This window comes from Rhamphochromis longiceps, linkage group LG23 (genome assembly GCF_057381845.1).
Source record: "Rhamphochromis longiceps isolate RC_006_pf linkage group LG23, R_longiceps_female_GT1.1, whole genome shotgun sequence".
Lineage (NCBI taxonomy): Eukaryota > Metazoa > Chordata > Actinopteri > Cichliformes > Cichlidae > Rhamphochromis > Rhamphochromis longiceps.
The window spans coordinates 8,472,611-8,495,229 of record NC_140578.1 but is presented as its reverse complement, the minus strand read 5'-3'; the positions used below and the strand labels follow the sequence as shown (position 1 = coordinate 8,495,229).

Sequence of the window (22,619 nt, the reverse complement as noted above, 5' to 3'; positions counted from 1 at the left end):
TACATAGCATTAAACATGTTAACAACATAAAAGCCATATTAAACGCAGACTACTTTAGACCCGGAAGTAGGATTCGTCGCGTCATCACTGAACAACCGGATAGGAAATAAAATATGATATAAAAATCGTATTTAAGACATAAATAAAAGTAGTGGGTTGAATTTCAAGGATTTCTGGTAACGATGGCTCTTATACATGCGGGGGTATTTGTTGTTTATTTAGGGGAGACATTTCACCACACAGCTAAAGCTTTGTTTATGTCGTTTTCTTTCCCAAATCTGTGTAATTCATAGTGACATACCTGCAGAGGACAGACAACCTTTCCCCGTTCACAAACAAAGGGTATTTTATCAGAACACCCAGACAGAGGTCTCACCTGTTGCAAAAGCTTTCCTGCTTGAGGATAGCTTGAACATCCACGTGTAGGCGGGGACGCACGAGGAGAGGAGAGGAGGAGGGGGGGATCACCGACACCCAATCAGATGTGGCCGCTTCTGGAGCGCTATAAAAACTCCGTGGTCTCCTCTGCGCCAGCATTTACTCGCAGCTTCTCCTTCTAAAGACTATTTTGACTTTTCCCTCCGGGTTTTTACAAGAAGAAAATAATTGACCACCGAACCACTTTGCGAGGAAAACGGAATTTACTAAACTCACTTTATTTAAAAGCTCGCTTTATACTTGGACTCGAAAATAGTTTCGTCTCTGCTTTGGATTGTTTTTTCGTTTTTGACTGAGCTGACGGGCAAAAACAATGCGCCTCATCCAGAACATGACAACCATAGCGGAGTATCCAGCTTCTGAATACTCGGCCCCCAACCGGGCCATTAAAATAGCCGTTATAGGAGGCAGCGGTGTGGGGAAGACAGGTAAGAGGAAACTGGAAAAAAAATACGCAAGCATTGTAGGTAACGTATACCCTGGCGTATATGTTTAATGTTGTTTTCTCGCTTCTCCTCAGCACTCGTGGTGAGATTCCTAACAAAACGCTTCATCGGAGACTACGAGAGAAATGCTGGTAAGTTGAATATCTGTATTTTTATGAATGGAAAACGCTAAAATTGAGCTAATTGTTATTTTGTGGGGTACTAAAGGTTTTGTTCCTCCTATGTGCAGGTAATCTCTACTCCAGAGAAGTCCAGGTGGATGGAGAGCAAGTGACCATCCAAGTACAGGACACTCCTGGTGCCGAGGTGAGCAGAAAGGGACATATTATAATCTGTCTGGGCTGACTGGAGGGTAACAGAGTGGACAAAATAACCGTCTGGTTAAAAAATATCTAAGCGTCTTCAGGCACTGCTCCAAAACCGAGCATGTCTGTTTTCCTCCTGAAGTAGAGCCCTTTGTTTTGCCTGTCTAATCTTCCATTTAAGCTAATGGATGTCTGGGGCCAGAGTAAATGATACCCTGATCCACATCCAGACTTCTCAATCACCCACACCTCTCTCTTCTGGAGGAGTAATCCTATAGCTTTTGTCTGCCTCAGCTGGCATTCCAGACATTACAAAAGCTCAGTTTCATAACATGAGGAACATTTAATCTTTCCTGAAATTTGATTGATTTTGTGCATCAGAACAAGAATGCTGGAAATGTTTTTCAGAGGAAGTTGTGTTTTAATCATTGTCTTTTTTTTTCCCCCAGATGACAGATAATGGCATCAGTCTACCTGACCATGTGACCTGCTCCATTCAGTGGGCGGATGCTGTGGTGCTGGTGTACTCTGTGACTGACCGCAGCAGCTTTGATTTGATCGATCAGTTGCACCAGCTGGTTGTTCGCAGCAGCGGTGCCAGTATGCCCCCAGTAATCCTGCTGGCCAATAAGGCAGACCTGTTGCACCTGAGGCGAGTCGACTCCCAGCAAGGTCCCATTCTGGCTGGAAACCTGGGCTGCTCCTTCTATGAAGTATCTGCCAGTGAGGATTACAACCAGGTACACGGGGCTTTCCACAGGCTGTGCTGCCAGCTAGCCAAGCAGCCACCCCCTGCCTCTAGCTCCCCACCCACCTCCGCTAGTGGTGTCACAGAGAAGAGGCGCTCTCTCCTCATCCCCAGACCAAAGTCTCCCAATATGCAGGATCTGAAGAGGCGCTTCAAGCAGGCGCTGTCTGCCAAAGTCCGGACTGTCACCTCAGTGTGAGGAGCGCTACAAGCTGAAAGTGGTTGAGAGTGGCCACAGAAAGTACTAAACGTTGGAAAAGAGGACGGAAGATTCACGCTTCTCCAGTGAAGTCCTGCTCCAGTTCAGCTGGTGTGATATGAACAGTATAGCAGGAGGCAGATGAATCTTTGCAGAGATAAATGGCGTCTTGGTGAGATGGAGTCTGTCCTGTCAGATGACGCAAAGAGCAGCAGTGAAGCAGTTCAGGGGGAGAAAATTTCCCTTTGAGGACAGAAACAGCCGATTGAAGCTGAGAGAACTAAAAACTGAATATAAAAATTGTACATAAAGCCCTCCTGGCAACAACAGCTCTGAAGGACTGCTTATTTTTAGCTGTACTGTGCCTGTTGTGGCTGTTCTTTATTCAGACTGCCACTTCATCAAGGCTAAACGCCGGCATTATTATACCAGCCACTTAAGCTGGGTCTCAGTGCAGCTCTCGGTGTGTTCACTCTCATATTTGAATATCTGCAGTTTATTTTTTGCAACTTACAAAAGCATCATTGTGCATGATTGATGAGTGAGGGAAGGGTGGGGGTTGAAGTATCCTTGTGGGGTAGCAGCCACTATGTAGCATGTGTTGGTGATTATCACTGATGCACTTTATTAAAAAGAGTCCAAAGGGCCTATTGTTATTTATTTGTTACAAGTTCTTTTTCATAATAAAAATATTAAGAACTTCCAATAAAATGTCTCTGGAGCATTATTCATTTTGCATGTGTGGAATAAAGTTTACAAACAATAGATTATAGAACTTCTGAGTCACTGATGTCCTTGGGACTGTAACACTAAACTGCATTCATACTGGGAGCAGATGACGCACACAGAACAAGGTAGTCTGACCCATGAATACAGCAATTCTTAAAAAGGCTTAGATATCAGACTAGTGATGAAAAGCATGGACACAATGGAAGCATGACTGTACAGCCGCTTCACAGATCTTGTGAGCTGTTTAAAATTAAAAGCTCTGTGCAGTCCTTGACCTCCCAAAAAGTATTTTGACTAAAGAATGAAGCTGCTGATGCGACTGCAGCCAAATCCTTATGGGGTTTTTTTCCCCCTCTTTCAGAGCTGACCTTGTTTTCATTAGAGACCTCGAACAACTGCACCGGTCCCAAAGATGAGGTGAAAATTATATTAAAACAGTTTGCCATTAAAACATCCAATTGCATCAGTTTACTGGCAATTCAGAACCTAATCAGGGAATTCTGTTCAAGCCTGCCAGACGAGGATTTGCTGAATTACACCTGTGTTTGACAAAATGAGGGAGATTCGAGAACGGCCCCAGTTGTGGGTGAATTTCTGAGCTTTAGCTGTGATGATTCATGTTGGAGAGAACAAAGTGGGAGGGATGGAAGGTGGAGGTGAGGTCTAAGTGTGAGCAATTTATCGGCCTTGGCAGGCAGTGTGAAAGGCTTTGTTAATTATCCTGGTCTTATTTGTCACCATATGATGTTTGCGAGGGGATGATGTTAACAGAGAGTGTGTATTCTTCCGGCCACAACAGCATGCTGTCCATTGTTAACACTTCTAATGGGTTCACACACAGAGACCTGCTTTAAACAGCTAACTTGACCTCTTGTGTCCTGTGTATATATGCAAATAAAAGACATCACACATGGGTGTCTGAAAAGTGACTTTATTGCTTTATATTAACATTTGATGGAATTTTACGCCTCACGCTTAGAGAGGTGGCTTTTTACAGAACAGGAATGTTGCTTCATTTGCATGTCGTCTGTTGACACGCCATTTTAATTTCTCATGCCCTCTTCACACCTCAGTGTTTAGATGTTCGAGGTGCATGTGTTCATCCGCGTGTTAACACCTGCGTTTCCGTTTTTACACACCGATATCAGGTACCAGTCTCTGGGTGCCGAAGAGCAGCTCGGGGATGTCTGTCGGTCTTAGTAACCTGGTGGAGAGAACGAGCACCTGGAGTGGGGAACAACACACTCGTCAGAGTTAAAGGATGTCAACATGTGCAAGCCGACACTTATAAATGAAGCACATGTTGAGAAATTCGCAAGGTGGAAATCCAAGAGCTGCGTGAATCAGTTTCTGTTGTAGGTGGGTTATTTTGTTAAGTAGTAGTACTCAGAAGGTTTTGGCTTTTTTTGGGGTTTTTTTTGAGCTGTCAAACAAATGATGTTTTGGTTGGTGACTCGCAAACCAAAGTTGATCTTTTCATTTTAAAGTCTTTGTAAGGGTGATGTTAAATCAAAGACAGCAGTTATCCATACATTTAGTTTGGAGAATAAATATGACTGGAATAATTCAGTAAGTTCATTCAGACATAGGGAACGAATACAATCCTGCCATAACTTTTACTTTATAAGTACGTTACTGACAAAAAGCTTTATAAAATCATTTTGCAGGTTTTTGTATGTAAAGAATAGAAGCACTGAAAGTTAGGCAACAGCTGAATGAGCACAGGATAGAGTTACAGCGTCGATCCAGAAACGTTATTTATTTATTTTCACGTAAACTTTGGCACAGGTTTGGATGCGAAAGATGGAAATAGAAAATGCAGGAATTATGTCAAGTGCATCCAGTTGCTGTGCAGCACGTGTGAGGCTTTACTTGTGGGTGAATTTGGATGGCTGGCTGCCCGTCACATTTTTCAGTTAATAAGAAGCTCAATAAGATTGTAAAATATGCTCAGTAAAATTCAACATCAACACAGTATCACACTGCTTTGTGAGCCTGTGTGTTTTGTGATCTTTAATACTTTGCAGCATATCTGTTAAAAATGCAGTTGATATGAGGTGTGTGTGCGATGACTAAGATGACTGTTGTTGTTGTGGAGAAGCTGTTTTACAGCAGTTGGACCATGAAACACAATCTCCTCCCAGAGGCTGATAAGGTGCAAATACCACTCACATGCTGGAAAGCATTGATGCGTCATTGATACGTAATCTTGGGTGTCATTGTCGATCTTTAAAGATGATAAGAAATAAACTTGGCCTCCTGGTCTTCTTTTCTTGGGCGTTTCTCATGATAACTGCTTTAACTGAGTTTTCTATGACTGACAGCAGAACAGCTGAATACAGTTAGAGTGTGGCGTCTATGCTCAGACACACATAGAAGTTAGGAATTGATGAAGCAACCCCCATCTGGGAGGATACAGGTGGATGCTAGGATGGTGGAGCAACAGGTTCTCATCCCAACACGTTAAGGGGCATGAGAGCGGGTTTGCATGAATCTATAAATGTGTTAAGGTTAGGTTCAGGGCTGTAATAGAAAGCCGCAAGCGTTTCATAAGGACGTAGAAGGGTACATTTAGCGTTACTATGAGACGCCTAGGGGCACGACAAATCGTTGATATGTTACGCACTGGGAATGATAATGCTCTGGCTGGACAGGTTTAAACAGGAGGTAGTGATGTAGGGCACTAAACCGTCAGAGGGAGAGGTGGGACATTTTGCAGCTTACATAGATTGCCAAATTGGGAGAGCTTATTGTGTATGACCTAAGTTCTGATAAGGCTCATTGTTAAATGAAATCCATTACGGGTGACAACCCCATGAAGCGATTGCCAGTAGTGTGCAATATAAGGCATTTTAAGGTCTGTCTTTTTGCTTACTGCATTAACCCATATCTGCTTTTTGATAATTTTTACCTTGCGCCTGTCCAAATTCTTGTTTGGTAGTGTAATGGATGTTGGATCAGTGGTTGTTTTCTCTTACGCAGCTCTGGATTCAGATGCAGCTTTCAAAAACGTAACTTTAAAATGACAGAAGTACACAGCTGAACGGCTTTAGCTGAAGTATGCACTCCTATAGTTCTGCAGACCTCTTCTGATGTTGTATAACAGAGAAGCCCTGTTTCTTTGCAGCAGCGTTGACTTAACTCTGCGCCCTTAACTGCCTAGAACAGCAGTGGCTGTTTGTGGTGGCAGAGTGACTGTATTTCAGAAGAATTACATCCAAGTGCAAAAGCAAAACGTCGCTGTTTGTTTTCAGTGTAAATACTCATGAATGTCTGGTCCAAACACATCACATAAAGTGTGAGCACATCTCTGTGTAAGGGTTAGAGTGCGTGTGGCCCTGCAGGTTATTATATAAGCTGGTCTTTATTCAGTTCTTCTGATTACAGATGGGGGGGCTTTGATCTTTGCCAAGCCTTTCATTGCCTCTGGCCTCTTTCTCGAAGCCTTTTATTAAGACGAGCCTCATGTCCCTCGCGTATTTCTTGCACTCCTCTCATCCAGAGGAAATGCATCATCTGCATGTTTTGTGTGTTAGTGTTGATTGCATATGCAATAAGCACTCAAACCACCCAAACACACAGACAGGCAGACAGACTCAACATCTTGTGTATGCAATTAGTGTATTAAAAGGTGTAAAGATCAGATGACATGCTCACCTTTATGCCTGATCAGAGCCACCTGTTTATGTAGGTCAGTACTTAGGTTTGCTCATGCAGTCAGTCTTTGCTTGAAATTCAGCAGATACTACTGAGTATGGAACTTAAGGATTGCTTGATACTGTTAATGTTAAATTTCTAATAATCTTTTATATCACCAGTGGCTTTTGTCACAGGAGAGGGTAACAAAGCTTGGATAGCTATAATATAATATAATATAATATAATATATACTCACTAGCTCCTTTAACAGGCCCACCTGTTCAACTCTATGTTAACACAAATATCTAAACAGTCAATTGCATGGCAGCAACTCAAAGCATTTAAGCAAATAGAGATGGCCAAGATAACCTACTGAAGTTCAAACTAAGCATCACAATGGGGAAGAAAGGTGATTATATGGTTGCTGGTGCCAGACAGGCTGGCCTGAGTATTTCAGAAACTGCTTATCTGCTGCGATTTTCCCATACAACCATCTCTAGGGTTTACAGAGAATTATCTGGCAGGAAGAAAATATCCAGTGAACAAAAGTTCTCTTCATAAAAAAGGCTGGTTGATGCCTAAAGTCAGAGGAAAATAGCCAGAGTGCAGAAGAGGATCTCTAAACGTATGACATGTCGAATGCTGAAGCAGATACGCCACAGCAGCGGAAGAACACGCCAGGTGGCACTTCTGTCAGTTAAAAACATGAAACTAGGATTGTACAGTCAGAATTTTGAATAAACAACATGAAAGCATGGATCCAATGGTGTAGTGGTGTAGGGGATGTTTTCTTGGTATACTCTGTGCCCCTTAGTGCCAACTGAGAATTATTTAAATCCCGCAGACTATCTTCTTGCTGACCATGTCTATCCCTTTATAGCCACAGTGTATCCATATTCTGATATATTTTGTTAGCTTTTCAAGTTAAAACATCTCAAACCCGTCCACTAATAAAGTGTCCATTCAGTGTATATTACTATAAACAGTTCAACATAAAGCAAAATATGGAGCTCAGGCATTAGGTTTCTGAATTAAATGAAACTATATTTTTAGTTGTAAGTTTAATCACTTTGTATGGCATCACTTTAAGTGATATGACGGTAAAAGTTATTTCAGTGCTCATTCTTGAGGTTAAAGCATGCAGGTAAAGCTTGCTAGCATGGATCTCAATTCTGCTTTAAAACATGATGTGTTTCATTTAATTTTACCAGTGAAGCCATTTGTAGTTTGAACAAAACATTTCCCCAATTATTGAACTGGACTGGAAGCAGAACTGGGAAAGAGCAACGTCACCTGACAGCGACAGGCCACAGACTCACCTGGGTCCCCGGTCTGTGTGTGGCAACAGTCTCTTTGATGAGACGAAGTTCTGATGGTGTGACTCCACCAACCATGAAGAGGAGGAGCAGAGGGTTGTCGCCAGGATGTGGACGGCTCACCTGGAGTTAAGACGAGACATTTTGACAGGTATTTTTAGGCCACTGGAGTTGTTTATGCTGCTTCTTTCCTTCCTTTAATAAACATATATTTTTGTCCACTGAACACTTTATATCATCTCTTTTCTATATAACACCTCTGCCATCTCTTATGTATTATTGCTGAGTCACCTCTCAGCTGGATTCCTGTGATATTGTGGTGCCACTGATCACAGTGCACCTGCTAACAACACTCGGAGTGAGACGTCTCCTCACACTGGTGTCATGATGGCTAACACGTGGACATGTAAGCTCTACACACACACTTACACAACACACAGACACCTAAATATCCCACATCACCTGTGTCAGGGCGCATCTCACAGACTGATATAAAAAAATTGTGCTAGCACATTATTAACTGTCATTTAAAATGCTGTTTTAACACCAGGTAATGTCTGGTGCTTATGGTGGTGAGCAATGGCTTTGTACTATTGGTCAGCGGGCAGCGGTCAGGACGAGCCTGTGAATGCTAACCAAGCAATCAGAGCTGCAGGGGGTGGACCTAAGGAGAGAGTGGCTATCCACGTGAAGCAGCAGCAGGCTGGGATAAAGCATGTCAGGGATGATTCAACATGTGTTCATGGGAAATTTTGGGAACTTGCTCAGCTCAAGCTGTATGTTGTACATCTAGGCAGATCTGGTGGGACTTCTAAACAATGCAGACATGGCATCCCCATGTGTAAGTAAATCCCCACTAGTGTGTTCCCTGGATCTGAACCTCACATGGTGAGGGAGGGGCTGTGAGCTGAAATGTGCTGCAGAGTGTGTCTGAGGAAAAGAAAACATACTTTTAGACATCATCTGTGGACTTCTTCTACAATGCCACTCACCAAACTGTTTAATGTGAATTCTCAAAAAAAAAAAAATTCTCAACATTATCTGCCTCTGTCTTTTGCTAGACACCAGCTATTAATTTCTTTAATAAAAAAATAAATGAAGTTGAGTTTAGTTCAATTTAAAGCAGTCCATAAAAACACAAAGATGAGCACAAAACACAGGATCATGGCAAATATCAACTGAATAATTAGAAAAAAAATCTATAAATATATATAAAATTATTAAGCAAAAATAAAACTTTTTTGGGATTATGGATATAAACTAGTGCTTTCAGCGTTAATCTCGTTAAAATGACGTTAGCGCCATAACTGCATTAACGCACCAGATCTCCGTTAATGAGTTAGCGCATGTGTGCCCAGGAGTGTGGGGCTGCACGGTGTTAACGCGTTACCATGGTTAGCTTGCTAACGTGGCGCTAATATCATTTTGACGAGATTAACGCTGACAGCACTAATGTAAACCCATTTTAGGTTTACATTTCTCAAGTTTCACTACTGCTTGGTTAGTAATATGTTGGCATCAAGATGGTATCATCCATCCAAACTACATGTGACTGCAGCAGTCTGCTAGCAAACAGAGAAATCACAAAGAGGTTTTTGGTGAAGCATCCTGTTTGCACCCAGTTTCATTCAGCTGCAGCGGGCAAACTCCATCAACCACCTGGTTAATGCACATTTTTGTCTAGCAACCAGATGTTAATAAGTGGTTGCTGAGTGGTCTCCAAGCCTTTGTGACTGATGCCTTAGCTTGACTTGTCCTGCTAACTAACTAATCAACACTATGCTTAATTAGTGTAGATGGACCCTCTGGGCTAAGATTTCCCCTTTGACATCTGGTAACCATTAATAGGTAAACCAAAACAAAATAGGATCAGTTAGTTTATCTATTCTGCTTGTCAGAGAATTCAAGTAAAGAAGCAATCTGATGTGCAGAAATAATGGAAACCCTTCACAAACGAGCCCCGAACTTAACTGCAGAAAATCAAACGTTTACTGTTTTGGATTTTCTGTTCTGATGAGTTTATTTAAATGCTTCTAATAAAGGAAAAAAAAAAATAGTTCCCATGCAGAGATCAATAAAGATGTCCTTATCTTTATCACAAAAACCGTTCAGATTTCTGATAAAATGTAGCTGCAGGGTGCTCACAAACAGCAGATTTCAATCTACACAAAGTGAAGAAGTAAAGTCTTCACTACACTTGTAGCACACAGAACAACTTTATGGCTTGACCAACACGATAAGGTCATCAGGGTTATCAGATGACGACCATGATGAGGCTACAAGCTGAAACGCGCCAGTCAAGCAACAACGTTGTTCTATAAAATACAAGTGTTGTTGTTTTGACCACTCCAGACTTTCTCCTCTCCTCCATGCACTATTTGCATTTGTAAATTGTGCAAGATAAATCACTCTGTGATTCTCTGGTGTCAGTCATAGGCAAGAACTATGGTTGCATTAACATTACAAGATCGCTTGTACAACTGGGATTCTGTTTAAACAAAGACTAAATATGGTACACCAGACACACAAATAATTTGGTTACAGACAGTTTAAGATGACAGTTTGAAACAACACTGCACAGGCTTTCAGCAGGTCACGGTCCAGACAGCAGGGTCCACTGTGTTTTAATAATGTAAACTGTGTTCACAGTAAACTCTTTGGCTGAAAATAGAAGTTTTATAGGAGGTGTTTTATGGCATAAAGGGTGTGCACTGGGCTCCTATAGACTACAAGGTCAGTTTTATAGGTTTAGGTTGTCTGACTTGGTGGTTCTTGAGCCAAGTTTCTTAATTTGAGTGAAACCGGGCCACAGTTACACAACTTGTCTAATTCCTTCCCTTCTGGGTAATCATCAGTTTAAGCGGGCCCAGATGTGAGACAATCAGACTGTGGAGAGTGATCCACTCTGCAGGAAATGTACATTATGCATAGTGTTAGAAAAAAAAAAACTCAGACTAGTGCTAAAATAATGAAAGAATAATGAAAGAATAAGCCAATTATCAACGACTTTTAACAATTAAACTTTGCAAATCCAACTGCATTACTTCTTTCTTTTCTGTTTCGGTTCCCATTAAGGTCTTGCTCTTTAAGAGCCTCAATATCATACTGTGCTGCTGTCATCTGAGGATTATTTTCTGCCTTAAAATAAATGTGATTCTTTGAAGTAGTGACCTGGCATAGCTTCTACTGTGAGCTGGATATCCAATTTGAAGGCTTTATGACCAGATCCAGGCAAAAACGTTGGGGTACGGCGGCAGACAACAGTTTCAGTTCTCATATGTGTTTTTTCTGCAAATCTTTCTGCAAAAGTTGCAAATTCATTGCTATCCTAGATATCCTAGAAATATCACAGATATTTTTAAAAAAAATCGTATAATACATATTATGGTCACCTACTGATCGGAAGGTTGCTGGTTTGATCCCTGACTCCTCCAGTCTGCATGTCAAGTATCCTTGGGCAAGATACTAACTACAAGCCAGGCTTGTAATATTGTAGCATCAATTTCTACCAGTACAACTTTCTACAACAAAATCACTGAAGCGTTCTTTGGGTTGGTTTATGCCAGTGTGTTGCACTGTAGCATAACATTTATATTGTTAAGTAGTTATTACATAACAGTACATCTTGTAGAGTTAAAGAGTAATAGAAAAGCAGTAAGGAATTAAAGAAACTAATTAAGTACCCCAACACTGTCGACAAATGTAATGCCATTAGGCTGGAAACATTGTGGAGATGAGGCTAATACACATATAGATCCCAGAGATCAAAAATCACCCATAGGTGACAGGCACTGGAATATCATGAAGATATTCATCTCCACAGACTATAAGGCTTCATGCTTTTTCATCAGTAATCTCTGATTTTCTTCAAATGAGCTCCCAAAAGTGACTCATTTTTACCAGTTATACAATAAAGATGTCTCATTCTTGGGAATCAAGAAAAATAGTCAGCAAACCCTTTCTAGTTATATCACTGGTTGATATGTATAACAGACTTGAGGTACAGCACAAACACTTTTGAAAATGTGTATAAAAAGTATTAGTTTGGCGGTTTATCCTCTGAAGGGTTGATTTTTGTCCAAAAAGTATAGTCATTTCATTCAGCTTTGTGTGGGATTTCTGAAATCTGCCATATCCAAAAAATTGCGATGCAATATAAGATTTAAATGAAAATTTGTTTAAAACTATATTTGACTATAAACAAAGTACAAACACATCGTAATAAAAAGCGGAAGCTGAAAAACTGATAGTTTATTTGGAACATGATGCTAGCAACATGTTGGTAAAAACTGGCACAGGAATATGGTACGACATGTTTATCACTGTGAAGACTGACTTTTCTTTTTTATAACTGCAGTCATTTAGCAACCAAAGAAATCAGTTGCTTTCGTGTGAAAGTGAATGGTAAAGGGTTGACATCGGCTTTCAGTGGCTTGACAGTTTGGGATCTACATTGGGATTTTCTGTTTCACAGTATACCAAATGTCTGGAATGCAGGTTCCGCATGCACATTTCAGTATAAATGATGCCTTCAGAGAGTGCATGTTACCAGAGCCATGTGTACTAATGTAACCCAGTTGTATAGTTTCCATATTTAATCTTTTATGTATTCGTCCATTCATACATTTTCTTAACAGTTTATCCAATTTAAGTATAAATAACTCAAATCAGGTAATTTCTTCTGCGACAGAGCTGACTCTGTTGCATATAAGTGTTTGTGAGGAATGTCTAACCTTCATGAACATGCTGAAGCCGGTCTTCAACAGGTCTGTAAGACCTCCAGACATGTGCTCGATGTCAGGACATTCACATCGATCAGGGTGAAAGACTTCCTCTAGAATCTGCCGCAGGAAAGGTCGATAGGTCGCCTGTAAAGCATAAATATCAAACCACACAAATAAGCATGCTTAACATCTCCAATGACAGTGGAGGTTTTTCTTTATAACAGCCTCTATGCAAATATACAGATTGCTACAGGTGTTTAAATTGGGGGTTGAGGAACTGTTGGTGTCTTTGTGGAGTCCATATTGTTCTGGGCTTTTAGCCCCTGCGTGATTATGTGAATGGCTCTGGGTGTTAGACAGTGAAGTTATAAACAGCCCTGTTCAAGCTCTGCACAGGCTGCTGACTTATGAGTCAATTCAGGAAGAGCTTTTAAAACAGCGCAGTAAAGAACCCCACATGGTTATATGTGGCTAAAAAAAAGCACTCTGGCCAACCATGTGGGTGATAAAGGGATGAATCAAATGAAGAATGTGATATTCCATTAACATGATTCCCAGAAACTAAGATTATTCAGACAGGGATATTTAAGTTCATGCTGACTAGTTTAACTATTCTATGTCCAGTCTGAATTATTATTAGCAGCAAATGGTTGTGGATGGTTTACTGTGAACTTTGGTGAACACATCAATCCCCCCTTTCGCCTTAGACAGCTTAGTGTGTGATGTAACTTGCTTCTTCAAAGTAGACACCTGGCCCACTTTTCCAAAGTTTCAGCAGCCTTGCTTTTATAATAACCGCAGCTTATGTTTTGTCCCACTTCACAGAAAAAAGAAGGTGTTTCAATAAAGTGTGTGTCCTTGGAGGAGCTGAATTGCACAACCTCAACTAAAGCTTCATAAATGTCTTTATTTACAGTGATCCATGGAGGGGAAAAAAAAAAAAAAAAACTCTAACAGAGGACTTTTTCTGCCCAGTGACCCAGGACAAAATGAACCATTTATAGCCCTCAAAGCTAGCGGATCAAGAATTCAAGGCGGATTTTTTTTTCTCCAAGGGACCAAAGCTTGCTCTCTCAGAGAACAATAAAGACCCAGATAAGACTTGGCAAAGCCTTATTTGAGTACTGTGAATAGCATAAGTGTCTAAATAAACATTGTGAACATGTTCCAGAACTGAAAGTCTCTTTTTTACATGAGGTTATATTTGGTGGCAAGGAGCGGATTATCCTTTAGATCATTGGTAGATAATTTAATTTCCCTAGAGAAAAAAAAAAATATTGAGCAGAACAGTTCCAGTTTCTCATGTGGACCCTTGAAAAAACTACTTGCCCACCCCCGATTTAGATCTTGCAAAGAAACAAGCACTAAAAACACACACCTACACATACAATACTGTCTAAATGTTAATGCGTCCAGGTGTTTCTGCCCACAGACATCCTCTCAATATGCATCATTCTTAACAGACACCTCAGAGCCTCCCACTCCTCAACAACCTGCAGGAGAATCCAGATTAGGCTTGGGGAAATCCTGCTGTCCAAATGATATAAACTAACATACACCTCCACCAAAATGACTGTGCAGCTTGGGTCACTCTGCACAAACAGACCTTGGAGTAAACACAATAATGATTCACCTCTGGCTCAAGCATGATCGTGCATGTGCATACGCAACATCAAGGCATAAACAACAAATCCAACCCGCAGTCACGCACTCTCCATTATCATCTGAATTTGAAAAACCTAAAACCAATACCATTAAACCAACACCCACATGTTAAAAACAATATTAGAATTAGTCATATGATAATGTCAGCGCTTAAATATTCCCTTGCAAAAACAAACATGTGAGGGCACATACACACCCCCGTCAAATGTGAGTATCAGGTTTCCCCATGGGTTTTATTGGCTTTGAGGTAGATGAACGAATTAATGTTCCAAAACAACAGGTGATAAAATGAAAAACACAAATGGAGCATGGAAAACTACAGTCTGGCATGTCCCTGGAAACAACCCAGTCCAAAAATATGATAAAGTTGTACTATGCATATCATTTAAATGCCTAAAAATGGTGTTGTTTAATTCATCAGCCTGTGGACTCTTTTCTTTTTGAACATTCCTGTCAAAATATGAAACCTTTTAGCGAGTCATGCTAAATGTTAAGTATGTAAAGGAATACACTCTCTATAGCAGGATGTAGGTAGTAGGAAAACTGATGCTGCTATAGAATATATGCTGTAATTTCTTTTTAATTTACCGCCAATTGATGGCAAAACATTCTCAGACGTGGCTCTCCCCAAAACTGGGCAACACACAACCATGAGGCCATCTCCTCCCATTAATATATCAATATACTGACTAAAAATATCCATCCATCCATTCGCTTCCGCTTATCCTTTTCAGGGTCGCGGGGGTGCTGGAGCCTATCCCAGCTGTCATAGGGCGAGAGGCGGGGTACACCCTGGACAGGTCGCCAGTCTGTCGCAGGGCCAACACACAGGGACAGACAACCATTCACGCTCACATTCACTCCCACATTCACACCTAGTGGCAATTTGGATTAGCCAATTAACCTATCCCCACAAGCTGCATGTCTTTGGACGGTGGGAGGAAGCCGGAGTACCCGGAGGGAACCCACGCAAACACGGGGAGAACCCTGGCCTGATGGTGGAATTGAACTCAGGACCTTCTTGCTGTGCGGCAACAGTGCTAACCACCGTGCCACCGTGCTGCCTTGACTAAAAATAATTAGAAAACAATTGAATAGTAATCATTTTGAAGCAACAAGGAGTTTGCTTGACCTGTTTCCTGGCAGGAAACAGTAGCTTCCTGAACTAGAAGGCAAGAGCTGATCAAGAAACAGAAACTGTATGTTAGCAACTTTACTTATCACAAAGTAGGGCAGCCTTAAATAATACCCTCCTTTATTATTTTTTTCTATGTAACATCTAAAAATTAATATAACTGTATATTAAATAACAATTGAAATTAATGTTTAATGTTCAATAAGAGTCATTTTCAGTCACTGCCCTCGCTGGACATTAATTTTCGTTTTCTGAATTTCATTTTTATTTTGGATGCACTTATGCTTTAGACTGCTTCACATCTCATGTAGGTGGTAATAGATTATATCTTATTACCATGTCAATGCAATGACTGGTCATAATAGAAAGAGAAAAGATATTATATAAGACATAAAAACCTGAGTAAATACCTCCGAAAGCCTGTGCTCAAAAACCCACGGAAGAGGGAGGACAGTCTATCTAGTCATAGGTGTGTATGCTCACCCATGTGTCACAATCTGTTCAATGTAGATGCAAATGATTCATTTTCTCGTTACTATGGTTTTTGGTTGGTTATACAACTCTCCCACCTTGTTGCTAGTCTCTGAAAGTCTTAAAACTTTTCATCATGATGCAGATGCTTGCTACTAAGAACATTTTCCACCCAATTTCAAGTGTTTCCCACAAAAGCAATAAAATCAAGCCCTTTGTTGAACTCGAATTCAGTTTTTTTTAGCGTCTCGCTGTTACAGCTTGATCACTTATAGCCCACTGTTTTCTTTTCTCGGAATTTCAATAGTGCTCAGTTACTCACACCATGACATGCGCGAGTTTTGTGCGCCTCTACAACGAGAATACACGTGACCATTCAAGGCTGTGAGTGTAGCTGTCTGCTGGTCAGAATAATTATGGTTGTAACAAAGAAAGCCTAACTGAAGCAAACAAAGGAGCTGCGGTATTTGATTTTAATTTGAAATATTTTTATGTTTAGTGTTATAGTCACACAAATGTAGTTACAACACAACACAAATGACAACATGCAACGACAGAGCTCAACCCCAAAACAACCCTACTTAAGCCACAACTTAATTCATTTGCTCTTGTTCACCGCTTTGATGAACCCCAAAACACTTGATTACTGAAGCTGATGGCACACAACACTCATTCCCTCACACTAGGATAAAAACATATGATTCCCATGAGTCCCATCACAGAGTCAGAGCAAGAGATTCTGACCCATGTCAAGCCAAAGCCACAATCATGTCTTTCCACATATTCTTTTGTAAAGGGTGGGTTATATAACATCATTACACTGGATTTACAGGTACCACACGCACACAACAGGAGTAGATAACACAGAACGACTTGACTCCTCTTCAGTGGCCTTAAACATTGGAGTGAGGACCTCTGCATATTAGGCTACGGCCTAATAAGAAAACGTCAGGTGTCGGCTTCACTGGAGGCAGGGGTGCATCCTCAGAGAGGCTGGATGATTTCTGACGTTTCTCAAGAACAAGCAGTAGCTGGCAGATATCATACTGTCCTACTTTCATATGAAATCATTTTATAATAGTCCTGGAACAAGAACAGCCAGGTCTGGCCTAACACAATGCTTCTCACATGCATCCAAAATGCTTGCTCAGTCAAGAGGCTACTGGCACATTTTCACAGACACTGCATGATTATTATTATTTTTACAGTGTTATTCAGATGCAGAAATGAGAGACTGAGTCATGAAATGTATTCAAACTTCTGTGTTAATCAAGAACATAAGCCTGAACTGGAACAGTTACTAGATATTTAAGTTGTCTGAGAAAGAATTAGACTCCAGTCTTGGGGCACACCTACGAATCTGAATTGCACATCAGCACAAAATTTGAGCACTGGGAGCTTCAATGCACAGGCCACCTACAGTAACATGTAGATGGCCCAGTCCATGCAGACAATTTATATAAGGTAATTCTTGTCTAGTTGGGAGGACAGAAGAGAAGAGAAGAGAGCTGCAGAAGCACAGCTGTCTATTTTCTACTTATGGTGGAGCTTTTTATTATTTTCTCTATTTCTATGCACTGAAGAGTGAATACAAGAAACATTGTGTAAAAATGACATATTACATTTTTTGTAGTTGTTATGTCTAGATTGTAAATTGGTTGAAGATGTTTAGACTGCAAACAGGCAAGACTTCACGTCACTGATCCCAGTCTTTGAAGTTAGCTAGCTGTGGTTTGATTTTCTGTGAATGCATGCAAGCCAGAGAGAAAGAGAGCTCTCATTCTTGTCAAGAAACTAAAGTAAGTTATTTCACAAAGTAATTACATTTTCCTATGACTATAGTAACTACTTTATATTAAATGTCATTTACTTTATACTGTGGCTAAAATGTTTGAAAAAGCATGTACAATGGATAAAAGATTGCAACATTCAAATGCATTTCAACCATATTATCTCACTATTCTGACGAACTTCATCTCCAAGGTTTTCTACATCATGGCTGTGTGATTGGTTAAATTATTGATGTAAGATTTGAGAGAATCACTCAAGAAATAAACCTCAGAGGGTAGAAGGAGGAGAAGTAGACAAGAAAAAGACTAAATGACAAGGACACAGAAGTATTGTTAAATGAAACTTCAGCAAAAGCTTAAGTTCCAAGAATATTTCTTTTACTTTCAATCGACTGACCTTAAAGCTCCTGGCCTATAATTCTCTGACAAACTGCCCAATGAGAATGAAGGACAACAGCAGTGAAGCCGCCACTCTAGAATGTCACTGTCTATACCAAAAGGACAAAGCTTTCAGATGCACTGAGAGGGCCTTTGGAGTTACATAAGCTCCAAGACGAGTGTGACGAGGCTCTCGCAGTGAAGTCCCATGTGCCTGCATGCTTGCATGATGCAAAAAGGAAAGCAACAAAAGCAGGAGAGGTCAGAGGTCCTCTGGTAAATCTGTGCTTGTGCTACAAATAAGGCTGGGTATCGTCACTGATTTCTAGAATCGATTCGATTCCGATTCACAAGGTCCTGAATCGATTCGATCCACGATTCGATTCAATTCGATTCGATTCTATTTGAATCTGGGAAATTTTGCCTCAGACAGTCAGAAATATTATAATTCAGATCAGTACATTTACATATTTTTGTATCTATAAAAAGGAAGCTGACAATTTCCAGACTTTATCAAAGGTGTGAGCGTCACAGCAGAGGCCTTTGTGTCAAAGTAGCTGAAGATAAAACACATAAAAACATGAAGGTGGTTTTCCTGGCCTGGGATTTTATAAAAATATTCTGCAGTACATCAAAAACAAAAGAAAACCATTAATCAACATATGAACATTACCTCTGAAGTTACAGTGGTTTTATTAGAGACACGGCTAAGCGTTTTGCATTTTGTATAATTTTAAAAAGTTTATAAATTTGTTCAGTATTGAGCGGCAGAAATGAGGTTTTCTTTTCGGAAGTAAGTAAAAGGAAAAAAAAACATCGGCCGACAGCGCAGTAAACAACGGTAGACTTGTGTGTAACAAGCAAGAGAATAATGCAGAAAACAGATTTTGGGGATAAACGGGAAACTGTTCTTGAAGTATACAGAGAAAGCGAGAGAGAGAGAGCTGTGCATGAAGTGTGATTTTATCGTGTTCGAAGCAAAACAGCAAAAGTAAGAGGGAATTCATGACGATGTTTATGTGAAGCGTAGTTTGGATCTTCTTTTGCTGCTGGTTTGGTCAATATTGTTTGGAGAGAGATAAAACTAACAGCTTTATGATCAGCGCAAAAAGGACATAAACACAAAGCGCAGACCCGCCGAAACATCAGAGTCAGCGAGCTGTCGGCTTTCAGCCCCGACCGTGTCCGTGCCGTCGGGTGAGAAAGGCGACATCTCACTGATTCTGATCCGCGGGTCCACGCTTTGTGTTTACGTCTTTGTGCAGAAGCCGTGTACCTGCTCTCATTTACTGTTTTAAATGTTTGGTGGTTGTTGAAATTTTGTGACGTTTCACCTGAGATTCTGGAATTTTGGGCAAAATATATTTATATAAAAAAATCGATTCAGGATTTTAATGAATCGATATCACGTTATCCAAGCCAGAATCGATTTTAATCGATTATTAAAACCCACCCCTAGCTACAACCACTGCAAGAGTGAACATTACATGGAGTAGTTAAATAAAACACAAAGTAAAAAGTTACATGTACAGTGCAGTGAAAAAGTGTTTACACCATCCTGATTTCTAAAAGATATTTGTAATATTTACGTTCATGATCATCAAGCAAATTTTAATATTAGACAAAGTTAACGAGAGGAAACATGAAACCCAGTTTTTAATTAATTATTTCATTTCTTAAGGTGGAAAAAAAGCTTTCCAAACCTATCTTGGCTTATGTGAAAAAGTAAAATGTCCCCCTTGTTAAATCATGAATTAAGTGTGATTCACCACAGTTTTCAGAAAGCTGAGTTCAATTACACAGGCCAAAGCCGGGCCTCATTAATTCCTGGCCTGTTGAGAAAGAAATCTCTTAAATGGAAAGTATCTGACAAACTGAAGTAGGCTAAAAGATCTCAAAAAGCAATACATCACACCTTGATCTACAGAAACAGTTCAGAAACAATGTCACTGATATCTATCAGGCTGGAAACAATTTGAAAGTAAACTAGTGAGCTACGGTGAGAGCCATTATCCACAAATGGAGAAAACTTGGAACAGTGGTGAATCTTCCCAGGAGTGGCCAGCCTACCAGAATTACTTCAAGAGCGCATTAATGGATCATCCAGGAGGTCAAAAAACAATCCAGAATATCATCTATAGAACTGCAGGTGTCAGTCAGAGTAACAACAATATGAAATAGACTGGGCAAAAAACATCTATCCATGGGAGAGTTCCAAGGAGAAAATCACTGCTGACCAAAGGCTCATCCCACATGTGTCTAAAAACATCTTGATGATCCCAGAGACTGACAAGACACAAGTGGAACTTGTTACAACTGGTGAAAAACTAACACAACATTTTATAAAAAAGAACATCATACCAACAGTCAAACATGGTGGTGCTGGTGTGATAGTCCAGGGCTGCTTTGCTGCTTCAGGACTTGGAAAACTTGCCATAATTGATGGAACCATGAATTCTGATCTCTACCAGAAAATCCTAAAGGACAATGTCTGGCCATCAGTATATACCCTGATGCTCAAGAGCACTTGGATTAAACACAAAATGATGATTCTGGAGAGGCTTAATCAAAGTCCAGACTTAAATCTGATTAAAATGCTTTGACATGACCTTAAACACGCTGTTCATGTTGGAAAACGCTCCTAATTAAAACAATTCTGCAAAAAAGAATGGGCCAAAAATCCTCCACAGCAAAGTGAAAGACTCATTACCACTAACACAAATACTTGACACAAATACAGTTCTTCCTGCCAAGGATGGCACAACCAATTATTAGGTTTAGAGCACAATTATATTTTCACATCAGGCCAGGTAGGTTTGGATATCTTTTATCCCTTAATAAATGAAATCATCATTTAAATCATCATTTAAAAACTGTATTCTGTATTAACTTGGGATATGTTGAAGCTGTGGTAGTGTTCATACTTGATACGGGTAAAGCAAACCACCCCTGTAACATGTGTTTTGAGGCTGGCAGTCAGAGTTTGTGTGCCTCCAACCTGGTGAACTCCATCGCTGGCAGTGTAGATGGAGCGTAGCTGCTTGAGGTGGTTTCTGGTGCTGCTCAAACCTCGGAGGGTCTTGAACATCTTCTCCACTGCAGAATGAACTCGCTCTGCGGTCAGCTCCTCAGGATTTGTACAACCTAATAAAAAACAAGCACACAGTCTCATTAACAGAACATTAAAAACCACAGATTCATCTAAAAGTAGACACATTACATTTTGCTTCAAAACTGGCCAGAGAGGAAAGCTAAATAGGCAAAAACAACCCATTTGATTCTGCAAAAACAATTGGCCATAAGATGTGGCACGTTCATTTTTGTGGGTAATTTTCTCAGCTGGGTGTGTACTGAAACCAATTATCAAGGTAAACGCAAGGGAGTGAGAGGACAAGATCTCCTTTATTCCAGCGGAAAGCACTGCAGCCTAATCAAAATCTAATGTTCCCTTCTTTCTAAAGAAGTGCCTAGGGAAGCAAAGACTTGCTGTGAAATAAACCCGAAATGACAGCGTTTAAGAAGAAAGAGAAATGGCAGTGAGAAAAGGAGAGTGGGGCTTAAAAATATCAAAGACAAGTAAACCGAGTGAGAAGATAGTGAAGAAGGCTAAACGATGGCGCCCAAGACGTCCGTTTAGAGCGCTTCTGGCAAAGTGGGTTGAGGGGCACCTGCAGTTCCACAGCACACAGCTTGGGGATTTGCCTGCCTTTAATTAACAAGGAGGTCAGCTGTGTTACAGAACACAGACCTGAAAACTGAATCAGCACTACAGACTCTGAGAGGCTCGTAACAAAAAGAACAATGATGACTCCACCATTTGTACAAGTAGTTTACACATAAAAGTGCTTTTCACGCAGCGGCGTGACTCCAACATTAAGCTACAGTTTCCTTACAGTCAGGAACTGGCTCATGTTCTGCTTGGACATGTTGGTCCACTCAGTGATAAAAATGCACAACCTATATCATATAAACCTGACGTACATTTTAACCGGAATTACAACAAGATCTTATTGCATGTATTGAAGCACGTATTAATGCCGTGAACGTCACTTCACTCTTGTTTTATCTGCTTCATTACTGAAGTAATGAGCAGTTGCACACACAGTGAAAGCCAGAGAAAGGACAAACTAGTGCTACCACAAATTACACCAAAGTGCAGTAAAGACTAATTGAACTCAACTGAAATGAGTGCAAATAAGATAAACACATTTTTGTATTTTTCATTTTGTTCATCTCAGTTCTGTTCTGTTTTGTTATTATCTACTATATAACCAATAAATGCCAAATCATTACATTTATATACTCATAATATGTATTTATAAGTTACACTTTGTTTCACAGTGTTAGGAAAGCAAAGTTTAAACTGAGTTTAGTAGGAAAAATGTGTATTCCCCAATCCCAGCTGCTTAGCCTTTAAAAATTGTGATTTCAATTATTAAACTGTTGCTGGAAGTCACAAGAAGGTTGCCAGCCAGGTTACAGGCTTGTGTCACTGGGGACATAGTCCATGCCTCTCACCCTATTCACAGCTAGGATAGACTCTAGCATTTCTCTAGCACTCCTGAATAGGATAAGTAGTTCAGAAACTGGAATGATGAATGGGTGAATCCTAAAAACAACAATAACGCAACAAGACT

General features: G+C 40.4%; 2 protein-coding genes across 2 annotated transcripts in view; one reads left to right on the top strand and one right to left on the bottom strand.

Annotated features, from left to right (window-relative positions):
• The first annotated feature begins 550 nt into the window (after window positions 1-550).
• Window positions 551-2,847, top strand: rasl11b (RAS-like, family 11, member B). Its single transcript, XM_085398140.1, has 4 exons — window positions 551-866; window positions 959-1,015; window positions 1,114-1,190; window positions 1,639-2,847. Exons 1-4 carry the CDS (start codon window positions 752-754, stop codon window positions 2,134-2,136), a joined length of 747 nt encoding a protein of 248 aa, XP_085254266.1. The 5' UTR covers window positions 551-751; the 3' UTR covers window positions 2,137-2,847.
• A 933-nt stretch (window positions 2,848-3,780) lies between these two features.
• The window catches only part of scfd2 (sec1 family domain containing 2), a 106,702-nt gene continuing 87,863 nt past the window's right edge, over window positions 3,781-22,619 (bottom strand). The window contains exons 6-9 of the mRNA XM_085397374.1: window positions 20,981-21,126; window positions 12,553-12,687; window positions 7,823-7,942; window positions 3,781-4,089 (exon numbers count right to left, since the gene is read on the bottom strand). Coding sequence (XP_085253500.1) covers window positions 3,997-4,089; window positions 7,823-7,942; window positions 12,553-12,687; window positions 20,981-21,126 — 494 coding nt within the window. The 3' untranslated portion in view covers window positions 3,781-3,996. The remainder of the gene's footprint in view (window positions 4,090-7,822; window positions 7,943-12,552; window positions 12,688-20,980; window positions 21,127-22,619) is intronic.